Here is a 20,797-nt window from a genome sequence, read left to right as displayed (position 1 = left end):
TGTGATGGGAGCTCTGGTTTATATTAACACGTTAAAGGTTAGCGTTGTGATGGGAGCTCTGGTTTATATTAACAGGTTAAAGGTTAGCGTTGTGATGGGAGCTCTGGTTTATGTTAACAGGTTAAAGGTTAGCGTTGTGATGGGAGCTCTGGTTTATTTTAACAGGTTAAAGGTTAGCGTTGTGATGGGAGCTCTGGTTTATGTTAACAGGTTAAAGGTTAGCGTTGTGATGGGAGCTCTGGTTTATATTAACAGGTTAAAGGTTAGCGTTGTGATGGGAGCTCTGGTTTATGTTAACAGGTTAAAGGTTAGCGTTGTGATGGGAGCTCTGGTTTATATTAACAGGTTAAAGGTTAGCGTTGTGATGGGAGCTCTGGTTTATATTAACAGGTTAAAGGTTAGCGTTGTGATGGGAGCTCTGGTTTATATTAACAGGTTAAAGGTTAGCGTTGTGATGGGAGCTCTGGTTTATATTAAAAGGTTAAAGGTTAGCGTTGTGATGGGAGCTCTGGTTTATGTTAACAGGTTAAAGGTTAGCGTTGTGATGGGAGCTCTGGTTTATTTTAACACGTTAAAGGTTAGCATTGTGATGGGAGCTCTGGTTTATATTAACAGGTTAAAGGTTAGCGTTGTGATGGGAGCTCTGGTTTATATTAACAGGTTAAAGGTTAGCGTTGTGATGGGAGCTCTGGTTTATATTAACAGGTTAAAGGAGATTGGTGAGAGCTACTGGTTTATATTAACACTTTAAAGGTTAGCGTTGTGATGGGAGCTCTGGTTTATATTAACACGTTAAAGGAGAATGGTGAGAGCTACTGGTTTATATTAACACGTTAAAGGTTAGCGTTTTGATGGGAGCTCTGGTTTATATTAACAGGTTAAAGGTTAGCGTTGTGATGGGAGCTCTGGTTTATATTAACAGGTTAAAGGTTAGCGTTGTGATGGGAGCTCTGGTTTATGTTAACAGGTTAAAGGTTAGCGTTGTGATGGGAGCTCTGGTTTATTTTAACAGGTTAAAGGTTAGCGTTGTGATGGGAGCTCTGGTTTATGTTAACAGGTTAAAGGTTAGCGTTGTGATGGGAGCTCTGGTTTATATTAACAGGTTAAAGGTTAGCGTTGTGATGGGAGCTCTGGTTTATGTTAACAGGTTAAAGGTTAGCGTTGTGATGGGAGCTCTGGTTCATATTAACAGGTTAAAGGTTAGCGTTGTGATGGGAGCTCTGGTTTATATTAAGAGGTTAAAGGTTAGCGTTGTGATGGGAGCTCTGGTTTATATTAACAGGTTAAAGGTTAGCGTTGTGATGGGAGCTCTGGTTTATATTAACACGTTAAAGGTTAGCGTTGTGATGGGAGCTCTGGTTTATATTAACAGGTTAAAGGTTAGCGTTGTGATGGGAGCTCTGGTTTATATTAACAGGTTAAAGGTTAGCGTTGTGATGGGAGCTCTGGTTTATATTAAGAGGTTAAAGGTTAGCGTTGTGATGGGAGCTCTGGTTTATATTAACAGGTTAAAGGTTAGCGTTGTGATGGGAGCTCTGGTTTATATTAACAGGTTAAAGGTTAGCGTTGTGATGGGAGCTCTGGTTTATATTAACAGGTTAAAGGTTAGCGTTGTGATGGGAGCTCTGGTTTATATTAACAGGTTAAAGGTTAGCGTTGTGATGGGAGCTCTGGTTTATATTAACAGGTTAAAGGTTAGCGTTGTGATGGGAGCTCTGGTTTATATTAACAGGTTAAAGGTTAGCGTTGTGATTGTAGCTCTGGTTTATTTTAACACGTTAAAGGTTAGCGTTGTGATGGGAGCTCTGGTTTATATTAACAGGTTAAAGGTTAGCGTTGTGATGGGAGATCTGGTTTATATTAACAGGTTAAAGGTTAGCGTTGTGATGGGAGCTCTGGTTTATATTAACACGTTAAAGGTTAGCGTTGTGATGGGAGCTCTGGTTTATATTAACAGGTTAAAGGTTAGCGTTGTGATGGGAGCTCTGGTTTATATTAACAGGTTAAAGTTTAGCGTTGTGATGGGAGCTCTGGTTTATTTTAACACGTTAAAGGTTAGCATTGTGATGGGAGCTCTGGTTTATATTAAAAGGTTAAAGGTTAGCGTTGTGATGGGAGCTCTGGTTTATATTAACAGGTTAAAGGAGATTGGTGAGAGCTACTGGTTTATATTAACACTTTAAAGGTTAGCGTTGTGATGGGAGCTCTGGTTTATATTAACACGTTAAAGGAGAATGGTGAGAGCTACTGGTTTATATTAACACGTTAAAGGTTAGCGTTGTGATGGGAGCTCTGGTTTATATTAACAGGTTAAAGGTTAGTGTTGTGATGGGAGCTCTGGTTTATATTAACACGTTAAAGGTTAGCGTTGTGATGGGAGCTCTGGTTTATATAAACCCATTAAAGGAGATTGGTGAGAGCTACTGGTTTATATTAACAGGTTAAAGGTTGGCGTTGTGATGGGAGCTCTGGTTTATATTAACAGGTTAAAGGAGATTGGTGAGAGCTACTGGTTTATATTAACTCGTTAAAGGTGAGAGATGGTGAGGGGAGCTCTGGTTTATATCGCCCTGTTAAAGGTTGTATCCGCGATGTTGGGTGACGTCTCTTCTGTTGGTGTTTAAAGCGAGATCCCAAACAAATAGAGTCCGCTCGCCCCTCCCTTCCGTGTCCCGTGCATCCAATAAAATCTATCATGAACGCAGCGCAAAACCCCTCAACACCCGCCCCTTGTCGGTGATTGGTTGGAATACTATTTATTTTGGTTTTGAGTGGTTGGTAGTACCATTTGTTTTTGTGTACGATCTCGGAGCACAGGCCGCCTGCAGAGACACACTTTTTTAACAGCCTGCTTATTGGGCGGGCAGCTAGCGGATCGTGAGGAAAGATCAGATGAATGGGAAAATTTATGTTTCGGCGTAGTTTCGCTGGTACAACCTTTAAAGGTGAGCCGTCCCTTCTGGTGCCACCATTAGGGCCTGTTCGTATTCACTAAAGGAGAAGATCAGAACAGTCCTCAGAAAAGGCATTTTGCAAACTGATATACAGTATATCGTTGGCATTACATTGGCAACAGATCTCTCTCGTTATAGTCTGACTCAAGTTATAGTCATGGTTTATTGTCCAAGTTATGGACAACAGGATCGTCAATGGGCTCCGTCGCTGTGTTGTGAGATTCAAATTCTGGGAATGTTTATTGGCTTGCCTTTTGCTTCAAATCACTAGGTTGTTGTTAGACATCAGGATACCGTTTGAATAGTAAAACACTGTTGCTTACCTATTATTTTAAATAATATTATTTTTGTCATATTCTTTAATACAATTTTACAGAAGAAATGTTAATTGAGACTTCAAAGTAAGTATACAAAACAAGCCCAATCCTTCGGTTTCTATTGGACAATGTTAGACCTATGTCTAGTCTGATTTCCGAACATTGGATTTTGGAGGGATTATTAACCATGGCAAAGTTTTACACTGGCAATAAACGGATGGTGCTTTAATTCATGAATCCTTTTTGTTGTGTCTGCTCTGATCTACAGGGACATTTCGACTCAAGTACATCCCCCGCCCTGACATTCAGGACTCTGGGGAATGACACAGTCCCCTCTGTTCCCCAACCCCGCAGCAAAACTATGGGGGGAAGTTGGCATAAACTTCTAGAGACTGTTGGATAGAATGGGAATTTCATGGGAATGTATTTGACATATCGTAGAGACATGACATCACGGATAACCTCGGGAGCGGAATGGGGGCAGGTAACTCAGCACACCTGGTGTCCAATCAACTCCTTGTATATTGTAACCATGCTGAAAGAGTCAGGCGGGAACTGATCTCATATGGTATGAGGAAGAGCTTTACTCTGTTTTCTCTGTCCCACCTTCATTACAACTCACACTTCAAGCTGCTCCTGGGCTCAGTTCTGCCCAGAAGCGTGAATACAGTAGAGAATACAGTAGAGAATACAGTAGAGAGAGCTCTGGAGAGCCTGGGTCTGCACTGTTCTGCCCTACCAAATATTATGGTCTGTACCTGCTGCATCAGCAACAACTCATTTAGGGCAATTTTTGTTATGGATGTCATTTGTTATATAACAGTAAATCATACATTTTTTAAAGATGATTTGTAAAATGCAATTTGGGAAAGCAAATTCTATTTATACAATTATTATTATTTGATTGCACATTGACATGCAATTTTAAACTGGAACTCTTTAGATCTTGGGTTATACAGACACAAAGCAATGTTTCATTTTGCATTTGCTGACTTTTCAAGAATTAAAGATAAATGTGCATGCGTATTGAAGATATTGACAAGGATAGTTCATACCTTGTAAGTCTTGAATGGAGCCAAAGCAATATAGATTAGAACATACAAATATGAAGAAAAAACTAAAGATTTATTCAGTAATCAAATGCATTTGTCTTTATAAGGGAGGCAGTTAAAAACCTAGGATGTTTTAAAATGCATTTTTCTTTTACTTTCAGTAACAGGATTTAAAGTAATTAGAACATGTTGCCATTGGTCACCTCAATGTATTACTTACATTGTAAGTAATACATTGATACATTTTTTAAAGCTTGAGTAGTACAATCTGTGCATCCTTTGTCATCACAGCCCAGATTATTTGTGTTTATTACACGGGTCTTCTCAACGCCGTGGAACGCTCCGTTCACTTGCATGGGCCCTTCACAACTTCCGGCGGTGAATTATATTTGATAATTCCCCGTTGCTAAGTGTAATTGACCGCTGTCAAGGAAAACAAAGGATTTTTTGCCTCTAATGACGTCTTTGGTATCACTCCTCAAGTAGTCCGGTAACTTGTGAACCCCAGCGTCTTCGGTTGCTCAGCGACGTCAACGTCTTTCGCAGACTATTTCTTTGCTGAAAAACACTAGGAATGCTGGTAACAAATAAATTGTAAAAATACACACCATTTGAAGTTATTTTTTCGTTTTGGCAAGTAGCAGTGTAACAAGTGGGATAATGTATAGAACGTCGCCGGTCATTATCGAAAATTAGCCCCTTCTGTCTGGGCTTATTTTCCCAATAATGACCGGCGTTCTATAGATTATCCCTTACTTATTTTATGTCAAGGGTATCAGTATCTGAAATGCGTATGTTAACTTTTGGTATCAGGTTATTGACTAACTTTTACAATGGTTCAATGTGTCGGTGGTTGATCATCCCAAGCAAACAACTCTCTGATTGCATTGCTAAAAAGCACATTTTTCTGTGTGTGTGTGTGTGTGTGTGTGTGTTTGTGTGTGTGTGTGTGTGTGTGTGTTGCAATACAAGTGTTTTGCCATACATAAATTGTCCGGCAGGGCCCGACAACTTTCCGACACAAGGACAGCTGGTCCTGCAGATGCCGTCATGGGCCCCTGGAGGGCGCTGTACATAGGGAGAGTCTATTTAAAACAACAGGTTTCAACTCTGTGGAACTAATTGCATGTCATGTTCACATATTTTGTAATTTCTTGGGATTTTTTATGTTGTTTTCTGTTCCAAAGTCTAAAGAGTCCAGAAGAAATATGATTGTGTAAAATGTTTTATTCATTATGCTGCATCTAAAAGCTACTGTTGCTTTCACCATGTTTTTAGGATTGTTCTTCACCAGTAGTGTTGATGGGAAATGATTGAAAAAACAAATTCAGATGGGGGCACTATAATAAGCAAGTTTACCTTTTGGCTAATAACGTCTGAACCATCAAGACGAATCTAACCATATAAACCAAGTCTGCAGACCAGAATCTCTGCCCGTCTGAATTTTTCAAAAAACCCAAATCTTGTTTTCGTTGGCTCTGTAGTTGTGTACAGTATTTTTTTAATAGATGTATATTGATCGCTGCGGGGCAATGACAACAACCAGTGTTATATTTTCCAACAGATGAATATTTTAATGTATTCCAGCTTTTGATATAAATAAAAATTGCTTTGACAATCTGTGGGTGCGTGTGTGTGTAGTAATGGAAGGGAACCTTCACTAGTCTTGAATGTTTGAATTCTCTGAGATTATTATTGTACATGGGTGTTTTTTTTGCACCCTCAACAAGTTACTAATATGAATTAATCGGAATGTTTATTATGCATGACAGTATACATAGTCTTCATATAGTTATAATTAGCCTGTGACTTCTGAAATAAAATACAATACATCCTCCGACCAAAGGGGGGCAGTAATAGCTGCATGAGAGGCCTGATGAGGGATGACTGAGGTCTGAAGTTAGACCCTTTTGCTGAATTCAGACTTGAACAAATCATAGTCATCTTGAAGTTTAAACATTCAGTGCAGCATTGCAATAGAGGTGGGAATCCATTGATTGTTTAAAGTAAAAGATTTGTTCTCCCGGAACCCTTAACTCTTACCACTTTGCGACGCTGTTGCCGCAGCGTTCCTCTGTTGCCATGAGAAACGGAAACTAGAGCGCGTCAGCGGAAGTGAGGCTTGGCCGTTGTAGCGAATAGACTTCATTGTCAGTAGCGGTAGTGGACTGATTTCCGTGACTGCAAAATGCCGGACTTAGCGGTAGAAAATGTTGTTGTCCATCCCTTGGTCTTGCTCAGCGTGGTGGACCACTTCAACAGGTATGTCTGTGTCACTACACTGATTACCAACTCGTTTTTACGTTCGACTCGGCTACCGGTTGTGCCGAGTTACATGCTAAGCTACGGCTAGCCGTGCTGAGTCAGAACCGCATTGACTCACACAGAGACGGGCTAGCTGTTAGCGAGCTGCGCGTTTAGCTTGGACAAGTTGGACACAAACAATGTATCGCTGTCGTAACAACTGTAAGGCCAATTTAAATCAATAACAATAACAACCAGCGAATCGATCCCCAATAAGGACAACATCCAAATTATTTTGTTAATGGCTCGTAATAATTGCAGTGGTGGTTAATTCACAAATGGTTCACAGTAGCTCTAAAACTCGCCTTATCTGTGTCTTGTGTATGTTAACAGAATAGGGAAGGTTGGCAATCAGAAACGAGTGGTTGGAGTTCTGCTTGGATCCTGGCATAAGAAGATTCTTGATGTGTCAAACAGTTTTGCAGGTACGTGTGATTGTGACGGCAGCACTATAATGCCTATAATTTGCGCACCACAGTATTTTAGTTTTATGGCAGACTGACAGGTGACAATGCACTCAAGTATTCTAACATACAGACATGAACATATTCCGACCTTTATAACCTTAATGCTTTGGTCTTATCTGTGTTTGTTTTGGACAGTTCCATTTGACGAGGATGACAAGGATGATTCTGTCTGGTTCTTGGACCACGACTACTTGGAGAACATGTATGGCATGTTTAAAAAAGTGAATGGTAGGTCAATTTTTAAGTTTGGGAATTATCTTGTATTTAGCTGGGCTCTGCTAATATACTTTAAGTTTGTTTATGTACTCCCAATTTCTTATATTTTACATATGTTTCTATGAATCTCTGTATGACTTTCTTTGCAAAGTACAGCTATCATGACTTTGCATTCTGGGCTATATTAATTGCTTGTCTTTACTTAATGGTCTTCTGTCCCTTTTTACAGCCAGAGAAAGAATAGTTGGATGGTACCATACAGGGCCGAAACTCCATAAGAATGACATTGCCATAAATGAACTCATCAAGCAGTACTGCACAAACTCGGTGGGTTTATTTTTGTTCATTATGTTTGTGTGTGTAGAGCTGACGTGGTTATGAACGTTTTCCCTCTTTTAATAAGTTCCTCAAGAAGGCAACATGCAATATTTATTGTTTATTTATATCCCCAGTCCTTAAAATACATAACTGGATAACTGGATTAACTGGATGGTTAACTGGATTCTATGATTTTATTAAACCCCTTTCTCCTGATGAATGCTTAGCTCATATTGTTCCCCTGAACAGGTATTGGTGATCATCGATGTGAAGCCAAAAGACCTGGGCCTTCCTACGGAGGCCTACATCTCTGTGGAAGAGATCCATGACGTAGGTGACCCATATGATTTAGATCCCCATGCAGGCATTGACCTAACTTATATAGACTTGACCAATTTCCATGAACTATGGACTTGAACTAATATATTTGGTGCTTTTCAAATTTGAGATGGAACCATTTTTAACCCTGGTAGTTATTTTTGTTGTTACTATCAGTCTGGGAACTGCAGCAAACCCTGTCCTTCCCGTTGACAGTTTACGCTGTATTGCCTGAGGGGAATTTAAAACATGTTAAGACATTGAAATTGTAATTCATAATTTGATTATCCTGCCCATATCTATTTGCTGAGAAAAATGAATCATTTTATTCAATGTGTTTCATGTCGATCTGTCACCTTTTCAGGACGGGACCCCAACATCCAAGACATTTGAGCACGTCACAAGCGAGATCGGCGCTGAGGAGGCGGAGGAAGTGGGTGTAGAGCACCTGCTCAGGTAAACGTACCACCTGCACACTGTAAACACCAGCTCACACACTGCTGCTTTGTGCCACTCTGTTCACACTCTGGTGTTTTTCTACTGCTCACTACATGCTGTACAGCAGGTACCTGCTAAAACTTATCAATGAGGATGCAACTCCATCCTCCATGTCCCAATCCCTGGTCCAGATATGAAGTGGTGTGCGCTGTGCTAGCTGCTTAGCACAGTGAAGCTACAGCCAATGTACACATTGGTTTCTAGCGAGTAGAATGGTTTCTTGGGTGGATTTTAAGATAGCAATTATGTATGGCGTTTAACGTGGAAACTTGAACTTTTTGGACCCCGATAGCAAAGTCTCTAACGCTGATTAATGATCATTGATCATTTTGGGGTGCAGCTGTTTTCATCAACTTTTAGTTGCCATCATTGAATAGTTGTGGATGTGTTGCTGATAATAATTTCCAACTACAATGGTTATAATAAATTGGGGCCGAAAAATCTATATCGGATAGATTGTTCACAAAACATCTCATCTATTGCTGATGAGGTTTTCTTTGATAACTTCAGTCTAGTTATGACTGAAGTTAATCAAATCTTACACAGCCATTGGAGATCTAATATAATGATCGTCTAGCGGCACCTGCTGGCAAGACAACCGAATTGCAGCAATAAATGCTTGGACACTCTGGTTTTCAGGAAAAATCCTGCATATAAATGGCCATTGGTCTGCAGAACGCTCCACCACCACTTGTGATCATCCACATTGTTACACTGCGAGGCCTTCCTCTAGTGCCAACTACAACGCTGCTTCTGCCAGCAGTGGTGGAGGAGGCGGCCTTCTCATCCTCCTGATCTCTCCACAGAGACATCAAGGACACCACAGTGGGCACTCTGTCCCAGCGCATCACCAACCAGGTGCATGGCCTGAAGGGACTGAACTCCAAGCTGCTGGACATCCGGTCTTACCTGGAGAGAGTGGTGGCTGGAAAGCTGCCCATCAACCACCCCATCATCTACCATCTACAAGACGTCTTCAACCTCCTTCCAGACGTCAATCTCCTGGTAAGATGCTGTTGGTGTTCACCATGACACATGTTCAAGACTGGTGTTCAAATTGTTTTGCTTTGTCAACATCCAAATAGTTGCATTCATCTTTATGAAATAAAGCTTAAACTATCCCCCTGTTTCAACACTGCTTGGGGTTGAGCTACAGTTATAGCTCCATCAGATTCCCAGGATGGATTGACTCATTATTGCCATGTTTTATCCTGGAGAATTTGAGTCAGATCATGATTAATGGAGTAAGAATCAGCGGTACAAATGGACACGGGGCAGGTTTAAATAATGGAAAAAAATAAAAGTAATAAATAAAATAATATTCAAAAAAGCTTTTTTACGTTTTTAACGTTCAATAGTACTTAGTTTTTCCTGGTCCATGGCTATCCCCAGCCGTCCAGCCTACGATACACATCATGTATTGTAGTCATTATCATGTCATCAACGTCCTGATTCGTCTCCTGCAGGAGTTCACCAAGGCCTTCTACCTGAAGACCAACGACCAGATGCTGGTGGTGTACCTGGCCTCCCTCATCCGCTCCGTGGTGGCCCTGCACAACCTGATCAACAACAAGATCTCCAACCGCGACGCCGAGAGGAAGGAGGGCCAGGAGAAGGAGGAGGGCAAGAAGGAGAAGAAAGATGACAAGGAGAAGAAAGACGACAAGGAGAAGGGGGACACCACCGGCAAAGACGACAAGAGGAAAAAATGATCCGTTTGTCGTTTTCCACGGCCGCCTCTCAAACCGTCCGCTCTCCTCGTGCACGGTGCTCTACTCTCCGCTTCCGGGGCCGTGTCTGCGTCTGCACACGCGGCTCTGGAAATAGAAGTAGCACTCTATATGAGGAACGGTGTCATTTGAGATTCTGCCTCGAGGTCACGAACTGCGCTCACAGGACTGTTATTGTACGGAAGAAGATGAGCTGGGAGGGTCTGGTGTCTTTTGCTATGGAATCACATCCATTCGGTTTTCATAGTCTGCTCTCGCTGATGTAAAGCACCTCTTTTTTTTTTTGTTTTTGTAAGATGGCTTTTTTTTTCTCTGTATCGCTAAATAAATCCAACCGATTAAAGTTTTTTGTTTCCAGTTACAATTGTTTTGGTCTTCTATGCGTGTTTTTTTTTCATTTGAATGTTTTACTCAAGAGTTAATGTTATTGATTATGTGGGTCTAGGCCTGTCCCTGCCTTGGTTTAAACGGATCAATACGCGGTTTGGGGGAACCGTTCATGTGCATCGATGCAGTGTCGGCTACAACGGTGACGGTTCATGGATGGCCAGTTAAGTCAAAGAAGGTCCTTCTTGATGAGGGTAAAATATACCAAAAAATATTGTATAGATGAAATAACGTTTTTATTTAAAAATATATATATTTATTTTCCCGCTCTTTATTACCATCTCTGATATGAAGTATGAACGGGGACTAAAATGACCATGAAATTACTAATTATTTCAACTATATTGAATCATTTACGTTAATATTTACGTCTTTATGAAATGCCTGATTTATTTATTTCAGGATTCATATAATTATATATATTTAATCCATAGGCATGTGTGGTTATTTATTTAATATTGACGGGCTTTCCATACAGTTTGAGGTCACGGTTTTCAAGAGGACTAAATTAGAAACGGGACCCGTCCATTGCCAGATTCAAAAGAAAACTGCCCAAGCTATGGGAACAAAAAAAACATTGCGACGAATTCTCACATTTAAATTGCAGTGTATTACAAGTATAAACCGAGATGCGTATCTAATAAATGGTTACGGTATTGGCGTTTAAATTAGCGAGGGCGAAATGAGATTGCCCAGTAGGTAAAGGGGATTTTGACGTGAGGGTTAAATCTCTGCAGAGAGCGCATCGTACGTGATACTCACATAACGACAGTCCGGAAGAGCGCGTCAAGTAAACAAACGCTCTTTTCCCTAGATTATGGCAGCTCGGATACCGCTGTGACTACAAGGGCGAACGGTAACATGGCTTCCTTTCTACAGGTAAGGATGACTCTGGATGTCAACTGGTCGTATGTTCGCTAACTATTCTCTAATGAAACGGCACTGCCTTATCGGAATCCTCTAACGTTTAAACAGGTCGACGGAACATTCACGCCTTTAGGTATTGCATAACATGTAGTTGCTTTGCTTCCGATCCTAGTCGGTGCTTCTTGGGAGAGGGAAGCTTGCTTCATTTGTGTTTTCTCAGCTCATGCAGTTGAAGGCATCCAACCTGTCTTGCAGATCGCTGATGATGAAAAGGGCCACGAGCTGGAGCTTTTCTGTGTCCCTAAACATTATGAAAACGATTTGGAGAGGGTCATCATCCCCCATGGGCTGATAAAGGACAGGTGAAACCGATTAAGACCAAGACATTCATTATTTAAGAAACATCTTGTCTGATATGATTACGGAACGCTGTAAAATGATCGATGTATGTAATTAAATAATGTAATTTGCCGGGACTAGTTTATATGGCCGATTTTCTCAACATTTCAGTTCACACCCAACATTGGGTTTACATGTTGCCAAGTCGAACATGGCATTTGTTAAACAAATGTCTTGTCTATGTATGTGTCTAGTTTGGCAAACAGCAAATTCGCAAAAACAAAAACATGGGCTGCTTTGCGCTACAGAATATGCACATTGCCTCGTCATGGCAAGGGTTTTCTCCTATTTATTACCTTTCATATTGACTGCATGCCCCTCTCCCCCCCCCCTCCCCCAGAACCGAGCGCTTGGCCCGGGACATCATCAGAGACATGGGCGGGCATCACATTGTGGCTCTCTGCGTTCTCAAAGGGGGCTACAAGTTCTTTGCAGACCTGCTGGACTTCATCCAAGTGCTGAATCAGAACTGTGATAAATCAGTCCCGCTGACGGTGGACTTCATTAGACTGAAGAGCTACTGTGTAAGCACGCACTCCTTTTTTTATTTCTAAACACGGCTTGGTTTGATGTGATTGGAAACGTTGGGGAACGCAGTAATTTAATTGATTGTAAAATATGTGATGACAATGTGAAATAACCTCTATATATTTTGTTAAGTGAATGGATCGTATTGATTAGGGTTCAGGGATTCTATTCGATAATGATGAAGTCATGTTTCCTGTACACCCCCACAGAATGATGAATCTACCAACAGCGTCAAAGTGATAGGAGGGGATGAGCTGTCCAGTCTCACGGGCAAGGTGTCTAGACATGTCTTAATAGTAGCAGATTTATTATATACAAAAACATCTACACTACTATACCATATGTCTCTCTGAATAACCTTATCTCTTGTTGTTTCTACAGAACGTTTTGATAGTTGAAGTAAGCCCTACAGTATATTTATGAGCATTTCTAGCATTTGGTGAGACATGAATACAAGCACAAAGAATAAACACGGCATGCGTAACCGTCCTGCACTCTTCTGTCTGTCCTGTGCACATGTTCCTGTAGGACATCGTGGAAACAGGGAGGACGATGAAGACGCTGCTGTCTCTTCTAGACGAATGCAATCCTAAAATGGTTAAAGTTGTGAGGTGAGAGCAACTACAAGCCGGGAAGTGGAAGCATAGATCTCCAGTGGATCCGTTTCTGTAGATGGGTTGGGGGGGGGCTCTTAGCTAATGGACTCCCTCCACTTAAGAGCTGTATTTAGAACGGCAACAAGAGGGAGCAGAGGGAGGGAGGTGCTTATCAGTTAATCTGTCATGCTATTAACTAAAGTGTGGAGGTGGATGCTATTCCCCTAACCCTCCAGAGGGATCGGTTGACATTGGACGACACTTTTGTTCTTGTTATGGGTTGGTCCGGAACACCTTCTTCTTGGATCCTCTGGTTCTGATATGCCGGTATCTGCATTGCACGTTTTCCTTTCTGGTTTATTTTAGACTTTCAAATGAACAATTCCCCTTTAGCACCTCACATTGGCCATAGCCAGTATTGGCTTAATGAATTGCTTAATGCTTAAAGTGATAATGTGTTAGATATGCCCCTCTATTGATGCCAGCATTTACTCTGCAGAATAGAACGACAACATTGCAAACTCCTTTTATTTTAAAGCTAGGGTTGGCAATTTACAGAAACCAGACAATAACCCTAACCCTAACCAGACAGTAAGCCGTAGGTTTAGAAAGCTTCCAATCAAAAACATCCCAGCCCTCCCTTAAGCCCTCCCTTCATGCCCCTCCCCTACACCCCGGGTCTGGCTCGCCACTTTAAGCCAATAGCAACAGGTCTGCCTAGCCTAGGAGACTTCCTGCCAAATGAGCTTGGACAGTTCTTCATTTCTCTTGACCTCTCAAATTCAGCCATATTAATCTCGGGTTTAGGGCTATTTGTTGTCATCAAGGTGCTTTTGCAGCTGAAGGCATGCAGTTAGCTCCGCCAAGGCAAAAGGGCAACTAGTGCCAGGTAGTATGGTCTGCTAGTGTCGGTAAATTTTAGTGGCTAAGTGGCCGACTCATGTGGCACGCCTGTACTTAATAGAGAGTCAACTGGAGTCAACATAATAGTTTGGATTTAAACCTGAATCTCCATGACTGAATCTCCAATCTCCACAGAAATTGTCAGTTGAGGAGCAAAGGTGAAGAAATAGAGAGTACCAACGAAAGAGAAGGGAAGAATTAAACAGTGGCCAAGAGAGTATGACAGGGTTTTTCTCATTTGAAATATAATGGACTGAAACAGACTAGAGTAGGCTAATACCCAAAATATAAAAACACAGTTGCTCAAACACTGTCATCAAAGTTTCTGATGCTCCTTTTTGCTCCTGCTTTAAGCCATACTTTACACCAGTGAACTAGAAACTTAATATAAGATTGATTCTGATTGAAATCGAAACTCCTTTTGACTCCCATACATTGCCTAATTCTTAGGCCCAGGTGTGACATATGAGTTGTGTTTGACTTAGCAACTCTAAACTCCTTAACATAAAGGAAGCACTACAAGTAAAGTAAAAAGATTTAAATCTGGCCCAGAATTTTTTGTAGCTATACAATAAATATATATAGATATTTCTAATTATATAAATATATTAGTAAATCAGACACACCTTCAATACGTTACTGAATAAAGGAGAGTAATTGTAGCCACACAACTATATATTATCAGTCCCTAGTCTCTGCCATGAGACGCATGTATACTCACAAGTGCTGTCTGTCTAGTGAACAATAGACCTTCAAAGATGCATACTTGAGTAGTACATTTATTTTTTTACAGGTTCTGCATCTTAATTTCTGCAAAAAAATCTATTTTTGGACAGAACTGGAAGGTCTCTGGCGTCAACGCCAATTGTTTAACTGACATAAGTTAGAAGGGTTAGTTTGGTTAGTTTCATTGAACCAAGAATAACAATGTTTTCTTTTTACCTAAATCTTTTTATTTGCTTTTTTTTTGGTCTCTGCCTGCTGTACAAACAAAGCCTTCTGGTGAAGAGAACCCCAAGGAGTTGTGGGTACAGGCCAGACTGTGAGTAACTGTCATTGATTCTGATCTCAAGGCTTCAACAATATTCTTTGGATCACCAGTTTACTCCTCATACTATTTTCCTGCATACAGCTCTACGGACTATTCATCACATTTGTATGTCGTCATCCACTTTATTCAATGCGATGTGGAAATGTATACATTTGAGGCTTGAGTGCCACATGCCTAGGACATTCACTTAGTCCATGCAGTTATGTAATGCTTTTAGCGGGAAAGCCCATAATCTCTCTAAGGTTGTCTTGCCATGTAAAGTTGTCACAGGGCTCCTGAATGACATGCTTCTCTCAAATATTGTATAACTGATGGTGTGTTTTTCAGACACTGGCTTTGAGGTTCCCGATGAGTTTTTGGTGGGCTATGCGCTGGACTACAACGAATACTTCAGAGATCTCAATGTGAGTGTGCTGGAGTAATGGGCGTTCAGTAATATAATGGAGGGCGAGAGGCAATATGTATTTAGTGTTCATGTAATACTAGTGTTCATAACCAGACATGCTTTCTCAGTATTTACATCTAATTACCATAAACCTATCACGACCAGAGATGAGTCATTGCGTAAAAACAACACTTTCTTTGCTGTTTTGCTATCAAATAGACCCACTAGACCTAGACAGTCATATAAGAATGTGTGCAGCGTGAATTCACCGGGTCGTTTCATCACTAATAAATTGCATCAGTGGTAACATGTGCCTCAACACTGTGTAGTGTACGCCGTATTCTGGGTTCGCTTCCCCCTACTGATGTTTCCATCGTGTTTTCTTGTTGTGTCACAGCACATCTGCGTGCTGACAGAGGAAGCCAAGGAGAAGTACAAGGTCTGAGTAGAGAGTGGTCGGGCTCGGAATCACCAGTTACACCTCAGGACGCTCTGTTGACTTACTGACGGATCTATCCAAAATGTTTCTTTTCGTTTTTTAATAGAAATACGATATGTACATTATAAATATCCTGTATCCTTTTTTTGTTTTGTTATTTATGTGATGATGTCTGTCAGGATATTTTTTTACTTTATAGAGATTGTAAACAAAAATATTTTTTTCTTGTATTTATGTTTCTGGATGTTGATACCTGTAACTATAAACAATGGTTGAAATGCAAATGTGTTCCAGTTGAAATTTCTGATTTACTCCCATAAGGCTGACACAGAATGTACTGTTGAATATTGTACTTATATGATCAAGGACCCACTTGCAGAAATACAAATCTTGAATCCAAAGCACTGTCCATCATTTCAATATATGTGAGTTCTCTCTCTGTGAACCACTCCCGGGTTCAAGCTTAGGCAGATAAAGATTGTGACTGGTTCCTCTAACTTATTGGATGTGCAGACGTAGGCTTTTTTAGTCATTTATTTTAAACTGAAAATGCGCTTATTGTCATAGATAAGTATTTATTGTTAAATACTTATATGCGAAACTTTTTGCGTGTGTGTGTAACTATTTAATTCCTGTTTTCAAGTTGGTGTAGTTCGCCAACCATACTGCGAGAGGCAGCAATAACGTATGGTTTACATCCTCATTGCCGAGAAGAAGAAGGGAGTGTTTTGGTTAGTTTGTTCATCCACGGGGACCTCTCAGTATCCATTATCTTATTTTTCTGACGTCTCAGCATTTTATAATGTCTATAATGGTCTGTGATCGATAACCTTCACCATGGACATAAAACAACGGGCCATTGACAATCTGAAGGGTCAAGTCGGAAGCGAATCATCAGAACCACCTGTGCGTCCCAAAGCGTCAGTGTTGATCCCGCTGTTCGTAAAAAATGGAGAGTTGCACATGTTATTGACCCTTCGTTCTAAACAGGTAACTTGAATCCTTGCGTACTGTATCGGTAAATAATATCTATTCACGTCGTTGACACATTTGAATTGTGCTGCAGTTGAGGACCAATGCTGGTGAGGTGTGTTTCCCAGGGGGGAAGAGCGACCCTCAGGATACAGACGAGATCCACACAGCCTTGAGAGAGGCGGAGGAGGAGATAGGCATACCCCCTGATCAGGTGGAGGTAGTCTGCAGACTACTCGATCCTATAGTTAGCAAGGTACTTTTATTGAGATTTTGCATTTCATAGCTTGGTTGGTCTCCGTATTCCACTTATCTTACTTACCGTCACACCTTTACAAAACCACAGGGAGGACTCTTGGTCACTGCGGTCGTGGGATTCATAGACGGGTCATTTCTTCCACGTCCCAACCCGGCCGAGGTCAGTGAGGTGTTCGCAGTCCCCCTGAACCTGTTCATCCAGAAGAAGGACCACTCGATGTTTTGCGCTCCTGGGATGTTTCTTCACAGTTTCCAGTTTCTTGACCCGGACTCAGGTCGTCAGTATCGGATCTATGGGTTGACGGCCGCTTTTGCGATAATTGTTGCTGTTCTGGCTCTCGGTAAATGGCCGGAGTTTGACATTGACCTTGGAAGCGGATCATTTGCAGACCGTATAAATAGCAGAATAAATAGAACTATGAGTAAATTATAAGATCCGTGATGGCTGTAATTGTGCTAAAAGACCGTATTTAGGCCTCATTTTATATCATTAATGTTAATGTCTGTCTGTCTTTAAAGCTGTTGATATTTTTCTAATGTCTGAGGTATTGTTGAGACTAAGCTTGCCTACCAAAAGAAAATTCCAGTGACCTTTGTACTTTGGTCATTAAAGTAACTGACTTTGTTTTTTAATATATAAATCACTTGAGAGTTATTGAGTTAATTACATAGAAAAGTCTAATTTATATCAAAAATGAAGAAATTCATCATGATTGACATACTTACAAAGTTAAATCTTAAGGAATTGTATATACCTATGTGATTTTTAGAATATACTTTTTTTTTTATCTTTTGGGGGAAAATTTTTTAAAATGTATGGTCTGTGGTTGGTCCCAAAAAACTTAAAAAAAAGCTCTACAATTGTGAAAACATATATATCAAATAAAAAAGAAGGGGTATAAATATAAAAAAACAATGCATGAAGTGAACGTCAAACAATATTTTCCATAAAAATCTGCCTATCAAAGTGGTGTCCTCAGTTTCTGTCAACTCAATCAGATTTCATAAGCCTCAATAAATCAGGGAATAGCATGGTCAGCTATGTCCCGAGGACACCTTTTCATCTCCCTGCCTGTGGTAAATGCAACACTATACCTGCCCTGGTACGTTTTACAGTTATTGACATTTTAGACAATCAATGTTAATATTCCTATGGTCACAGCTGGACCATGTCAATACCATCTTTCTGTTAAGATACTTTTTTTTAAACCATAGAGGATTGAATTCAAGCATTATAGTGAGGTTATTGGGACACTTGCTGACGGGAGTTGACAAATCCACCAATAACCTGTTAAAATGTTATTTCAGGGTTTTATTTACACATAAATGTACACACGTTTAATAGCATGCATTACATTATTTAACCATACACATCTGACTTGTAGAGAATGGGCAGGCAGTGGTCTGCTTATTATTGTATAACGTGTAACTTCCACAGAACATATATCTCTGTCTCTAAATATATCAGTCCCTCCAGAAAAACGCGATTATGCGATCGCATAATTCAACGCATAATCAGCCAAAGTCCGCATATTCATGCGGGGCCGCATTTTTTTCAAATATGCCGCACTTTCTCCGCATAAATTTCCAATTTCCGCGCAAAATATGCGGGGCTGGCATGATTTCATAATCCCCGCATTTTCGTTGCAAAAAAGTCACATATATCTTAGCAGAAAGTTGAAAAATGTTGCGTTTACTTCACACAAGAGCAGCCATTTCCCCCTGTTGCCATGGGAACGTTATGAAGTGACGTAATTACGCGACGTGAATGTCTTCGAAAAGCTGCATTTTTTGCAAGTTCCCGCAATTTCGTCGCATAAAATTGCATAAATATGCCGCATATTTCATCGCATTTTTTAAGAAAACGTGCCGCATAATCAAGGATTTTTGGCCGCAACAATCACAAAAAACGCCACATTTTTCTGGAGGGACTGTATAACGTAACTTTCACAGCACATATATCTCTGTCCCTACATATATATGTAGAGACAGAGATAGAGAGAGAGAGATGAGAAGCCAGTGTGTAGATTTTCATAACATCTGGTTATGAAAACTACATCCCGCACCTTGAGGATTTTACATCCATCCATCCATCATGTCAAGTTAATAGAAATCTGATTCTATAGTCTTATTTAAGTACAATTTTCATTATTTCAATTTGTTTTGGAGGAAAGCATGGCTAGACAGAAATTGTCAGTTGAGGAGCAAAGGAGAAGAAATAGAGAGTACCAACGAAAGAGAAGGGAAGAATTAAACAGTGACCAAGAGAGCAAACATGCTATGCAAGAGAAGGAAAGACAAAGGTGGAAGAAGAGAGTTACAGACATAAAAGTAATACAAATAGAGGAGATGGGAGACAGGGCAAAGAGGAATTGGAGAAAGTATTGGAGAGAGGCACAAAAAAAGGTCCAGACAGAAAAGATCAAATGAAGATGCAGTGCTGGAGGCTCACAGAATACAATGCCAGACACAGCAGACAGTCCCTCAGACAGGAAAGGGAGAGAAGTAAAACAAGAAAAAGGCATTCAAGAGGAATAAAAACTTTGAAAGAGAAGCTTAAGAAGGTAACAAAGCAACGAAACAAACTGAGAAAATAATATGTCGAGGAAGAAAGGCTACAATTAAAACACCACTTGACTCCCCAGGCACAAAAACAAAGAAGATGCTATCAGGAAGCAAAATTAGGAATCCAAAAATCAAGAAATCCCTTCTATTCCACAACATCCTAAGAAGAGAGCTGAAGAAAAACAAACAAACTCATGGGCCATGGCGTCAGGAAACAGCACTAAGTGTGTCATCAGGCAAGATTCTAAAAAAGTATTGTCTCCTTCACCAAATCCACCAGTTTGGGATAACCTACAAGTTAATGAGAGGAAAGAAACAGACAAAGAAAAAGCCAACATTCCTAAAGGCTATAACAGAGACTGTTAAGGATTTCTTCCCGAACTCTGCACATGTGACCACTGATAAGACTGACACCATCACTAGGAATAAGATGAAGCAGCAGAGAATGATCCTGACAGACTCCATGATCAACCTCCACACTGATTTCCTCATTAGGAGAGCCCCTGGTTTACATTAGGAGGGCCTTACTGTTTTTTTGATAGTTGGAAACGATGTATGTGCTATATGTTTATTATAATTTGCTTTACAGTAAGTTCAATACTCTAATAACAAGGAGTAGTTTTAGTAGTAGTGTTAAAATAAAAAAGCACATTTGTTCAATTATCAGCAATGCACACATTTTTCGTCAACACCATCAGATCTTCGTCAACAGTGTCAGATGTATTCTTTTGTTAATTATTTGGGGCAAAAAAAATTCTGCCTTCAGTTTATGTTGTTTTTGTAATAAAGAACCATCTGATCTACATCCTCTTGTGTCTTAATTTAAGGAATTTGTTTTTACAATATTGAAATTAAAAAATAATTGAAAATGCAAATATTTAGAAATCTGGGTTTTCAGAATAGCGTGAAATCACAATTTAAGTTTATATATTGTATTTTATTACATAGAGTAACTTAACACTGACAACATACTTCAGAACTTTAGATTCTTTTTGGATTGGAAGAATAACAATTTTATACTTTTTAGTGTGTCTGATGGAGTTGACACAAATCCAGTTCTGAAGGGAAACATGTTTATTTGTTAAGTGTGTTTCTATTCAGAACCTTTTCCTTTATATAGTTAAATAGCTTAGACTTTTCTCTGCAGAAACACATAACTCTAATTAATATAGTGTGCATTTAAAAACGTTTTTTAAAACGTGTTTTGTCCCGACTCTCAAGAATCAGCAATATATATATCCAGTAATATGCATATGTTTGCTTGAATACAAAG

General features: G+C 40.1%; 4 protein-coding genes across 4 annotated transcripts in view; all 4 read left to right on the top strand.

Annotated features, from left to right (window-relative positions):
- The window catches only part of zcchc14 (zinc finger, CCHC domain containing 14), a 31,463-nt gene extending 25,561 nt beyond the window's left edge, over positions 1 to 5,902 (top strand). Inside the window, exon 16 of the mRNA XM_079742763.1 lies at positions 3,540 to 5,902. Within this exon, the coding sequence (XP_079598889.1) occupies positions 3,540 to 3,595 (56 nt within the window). The 3' untranslated portion in view covers positions 3,596 to 5,902. The remainder of the gene's footprint in view (positions 1 to 3,539) is intronic.
- Positions 5,903 to 6,444: 542 nt separating this feature from the next.
- psmd7 (proteasome 26S subunit, non-ATPase 7) lies at positions 6,445 to 10,532 on the top strand. Its single transcript, XM_079742989.1, has 8 exons — positions 6,445 to 6,585; positions 6,961 to 7,052; positions 7,230 to 7,322; positions 7,540 to 7,637; positions 7,878 to 7,958; positions 8,311 to 8,402; positions 9,251 to 9,449; positions 9,911 to 10,532. Exons 1-8 carry the CDS (start codon positions 6,512 to 6,514, stop codon positions 10,154 to 10,156), a joined length of 975 nt encoding a protein of 324 aa, XP_079599115.1. The 5' UTR covers positions 6,445 to 6,511; the 3' UTR covers positions 10,157 to 10,532.
- A 795-nt stretch (positions 10,533 to 11,327) lies between these two features.
- On the top strand, positions 11,328 to 16,040 carry hprt1l (hypoxanthine phosphoribosyltransferase 1, like). The gene is made up of 9 exons (XM_079743079.1): positions 11,328 to 11,440; positions 11,684 to 11,790; positions 12,168 to 12,351; positions 12,565 to 12,630; positions 12,737 to 12,754; positions 12,884 to 12,966; positions 14,850 to 14,896; positions 15,233 to 15,309; positions 15,688 to 16,040. Exons 1-9 carry the CDS (start codon positions 11,423 to 11,425, stop codon positions 15,733 to 15,735), a joined length of 648 nt encoding a protein of 215 aa, XP_079599205.1. The 5' UTR covers positions 11,328 to 11,422; the 3' UTR covers positions 15,736 to 16,040.
- Positions 16,041 to 16,460: 420 nt separating this feature from the next.
- On the top strand, positions 16,461 to 17,857 carry nudt7 (nudix (nucleoside diphosphate linked moiety X)-type motif 7). Its single transcript, XM_079743762.1, has 3 exons — positions 16,461 to 16,719; positions 16,796 to 16,957; positions 17,048 to 17,857. The coding sequence occupies exons 1-3, from the start codon at positions 16,567 to 16,569 to the stop codon at positions 17,390 to 17,392; spliced, it is 660 nt and encodes a 219-aa protein (XP_079599888.1). The 5' UTR covers positions 16,461 to 16,566; the 3' UTR covers positions 17,393 to 17,857.
- The last annotated feature ends 2,940 nt before the right edge of the window (positions 17,858 to 20,797 follow it).

Source organism: Pollachius pollachius (genome assembly GCF_949987615.1).
Source record: "Pollachius pollachius genome assembly, chromosome: 9".
In the NCBI taxonomy this organism is placed as follows: domain Eukaryota; kingdom Metazoa; phylum Chordata; class Actinopteri; order Gadiformes; family Gadidae; genus Pollachius; species Pollachius pollachius.
This window is presented reverse-complemented; position numbering and strand designations above follow the sequence as displayed.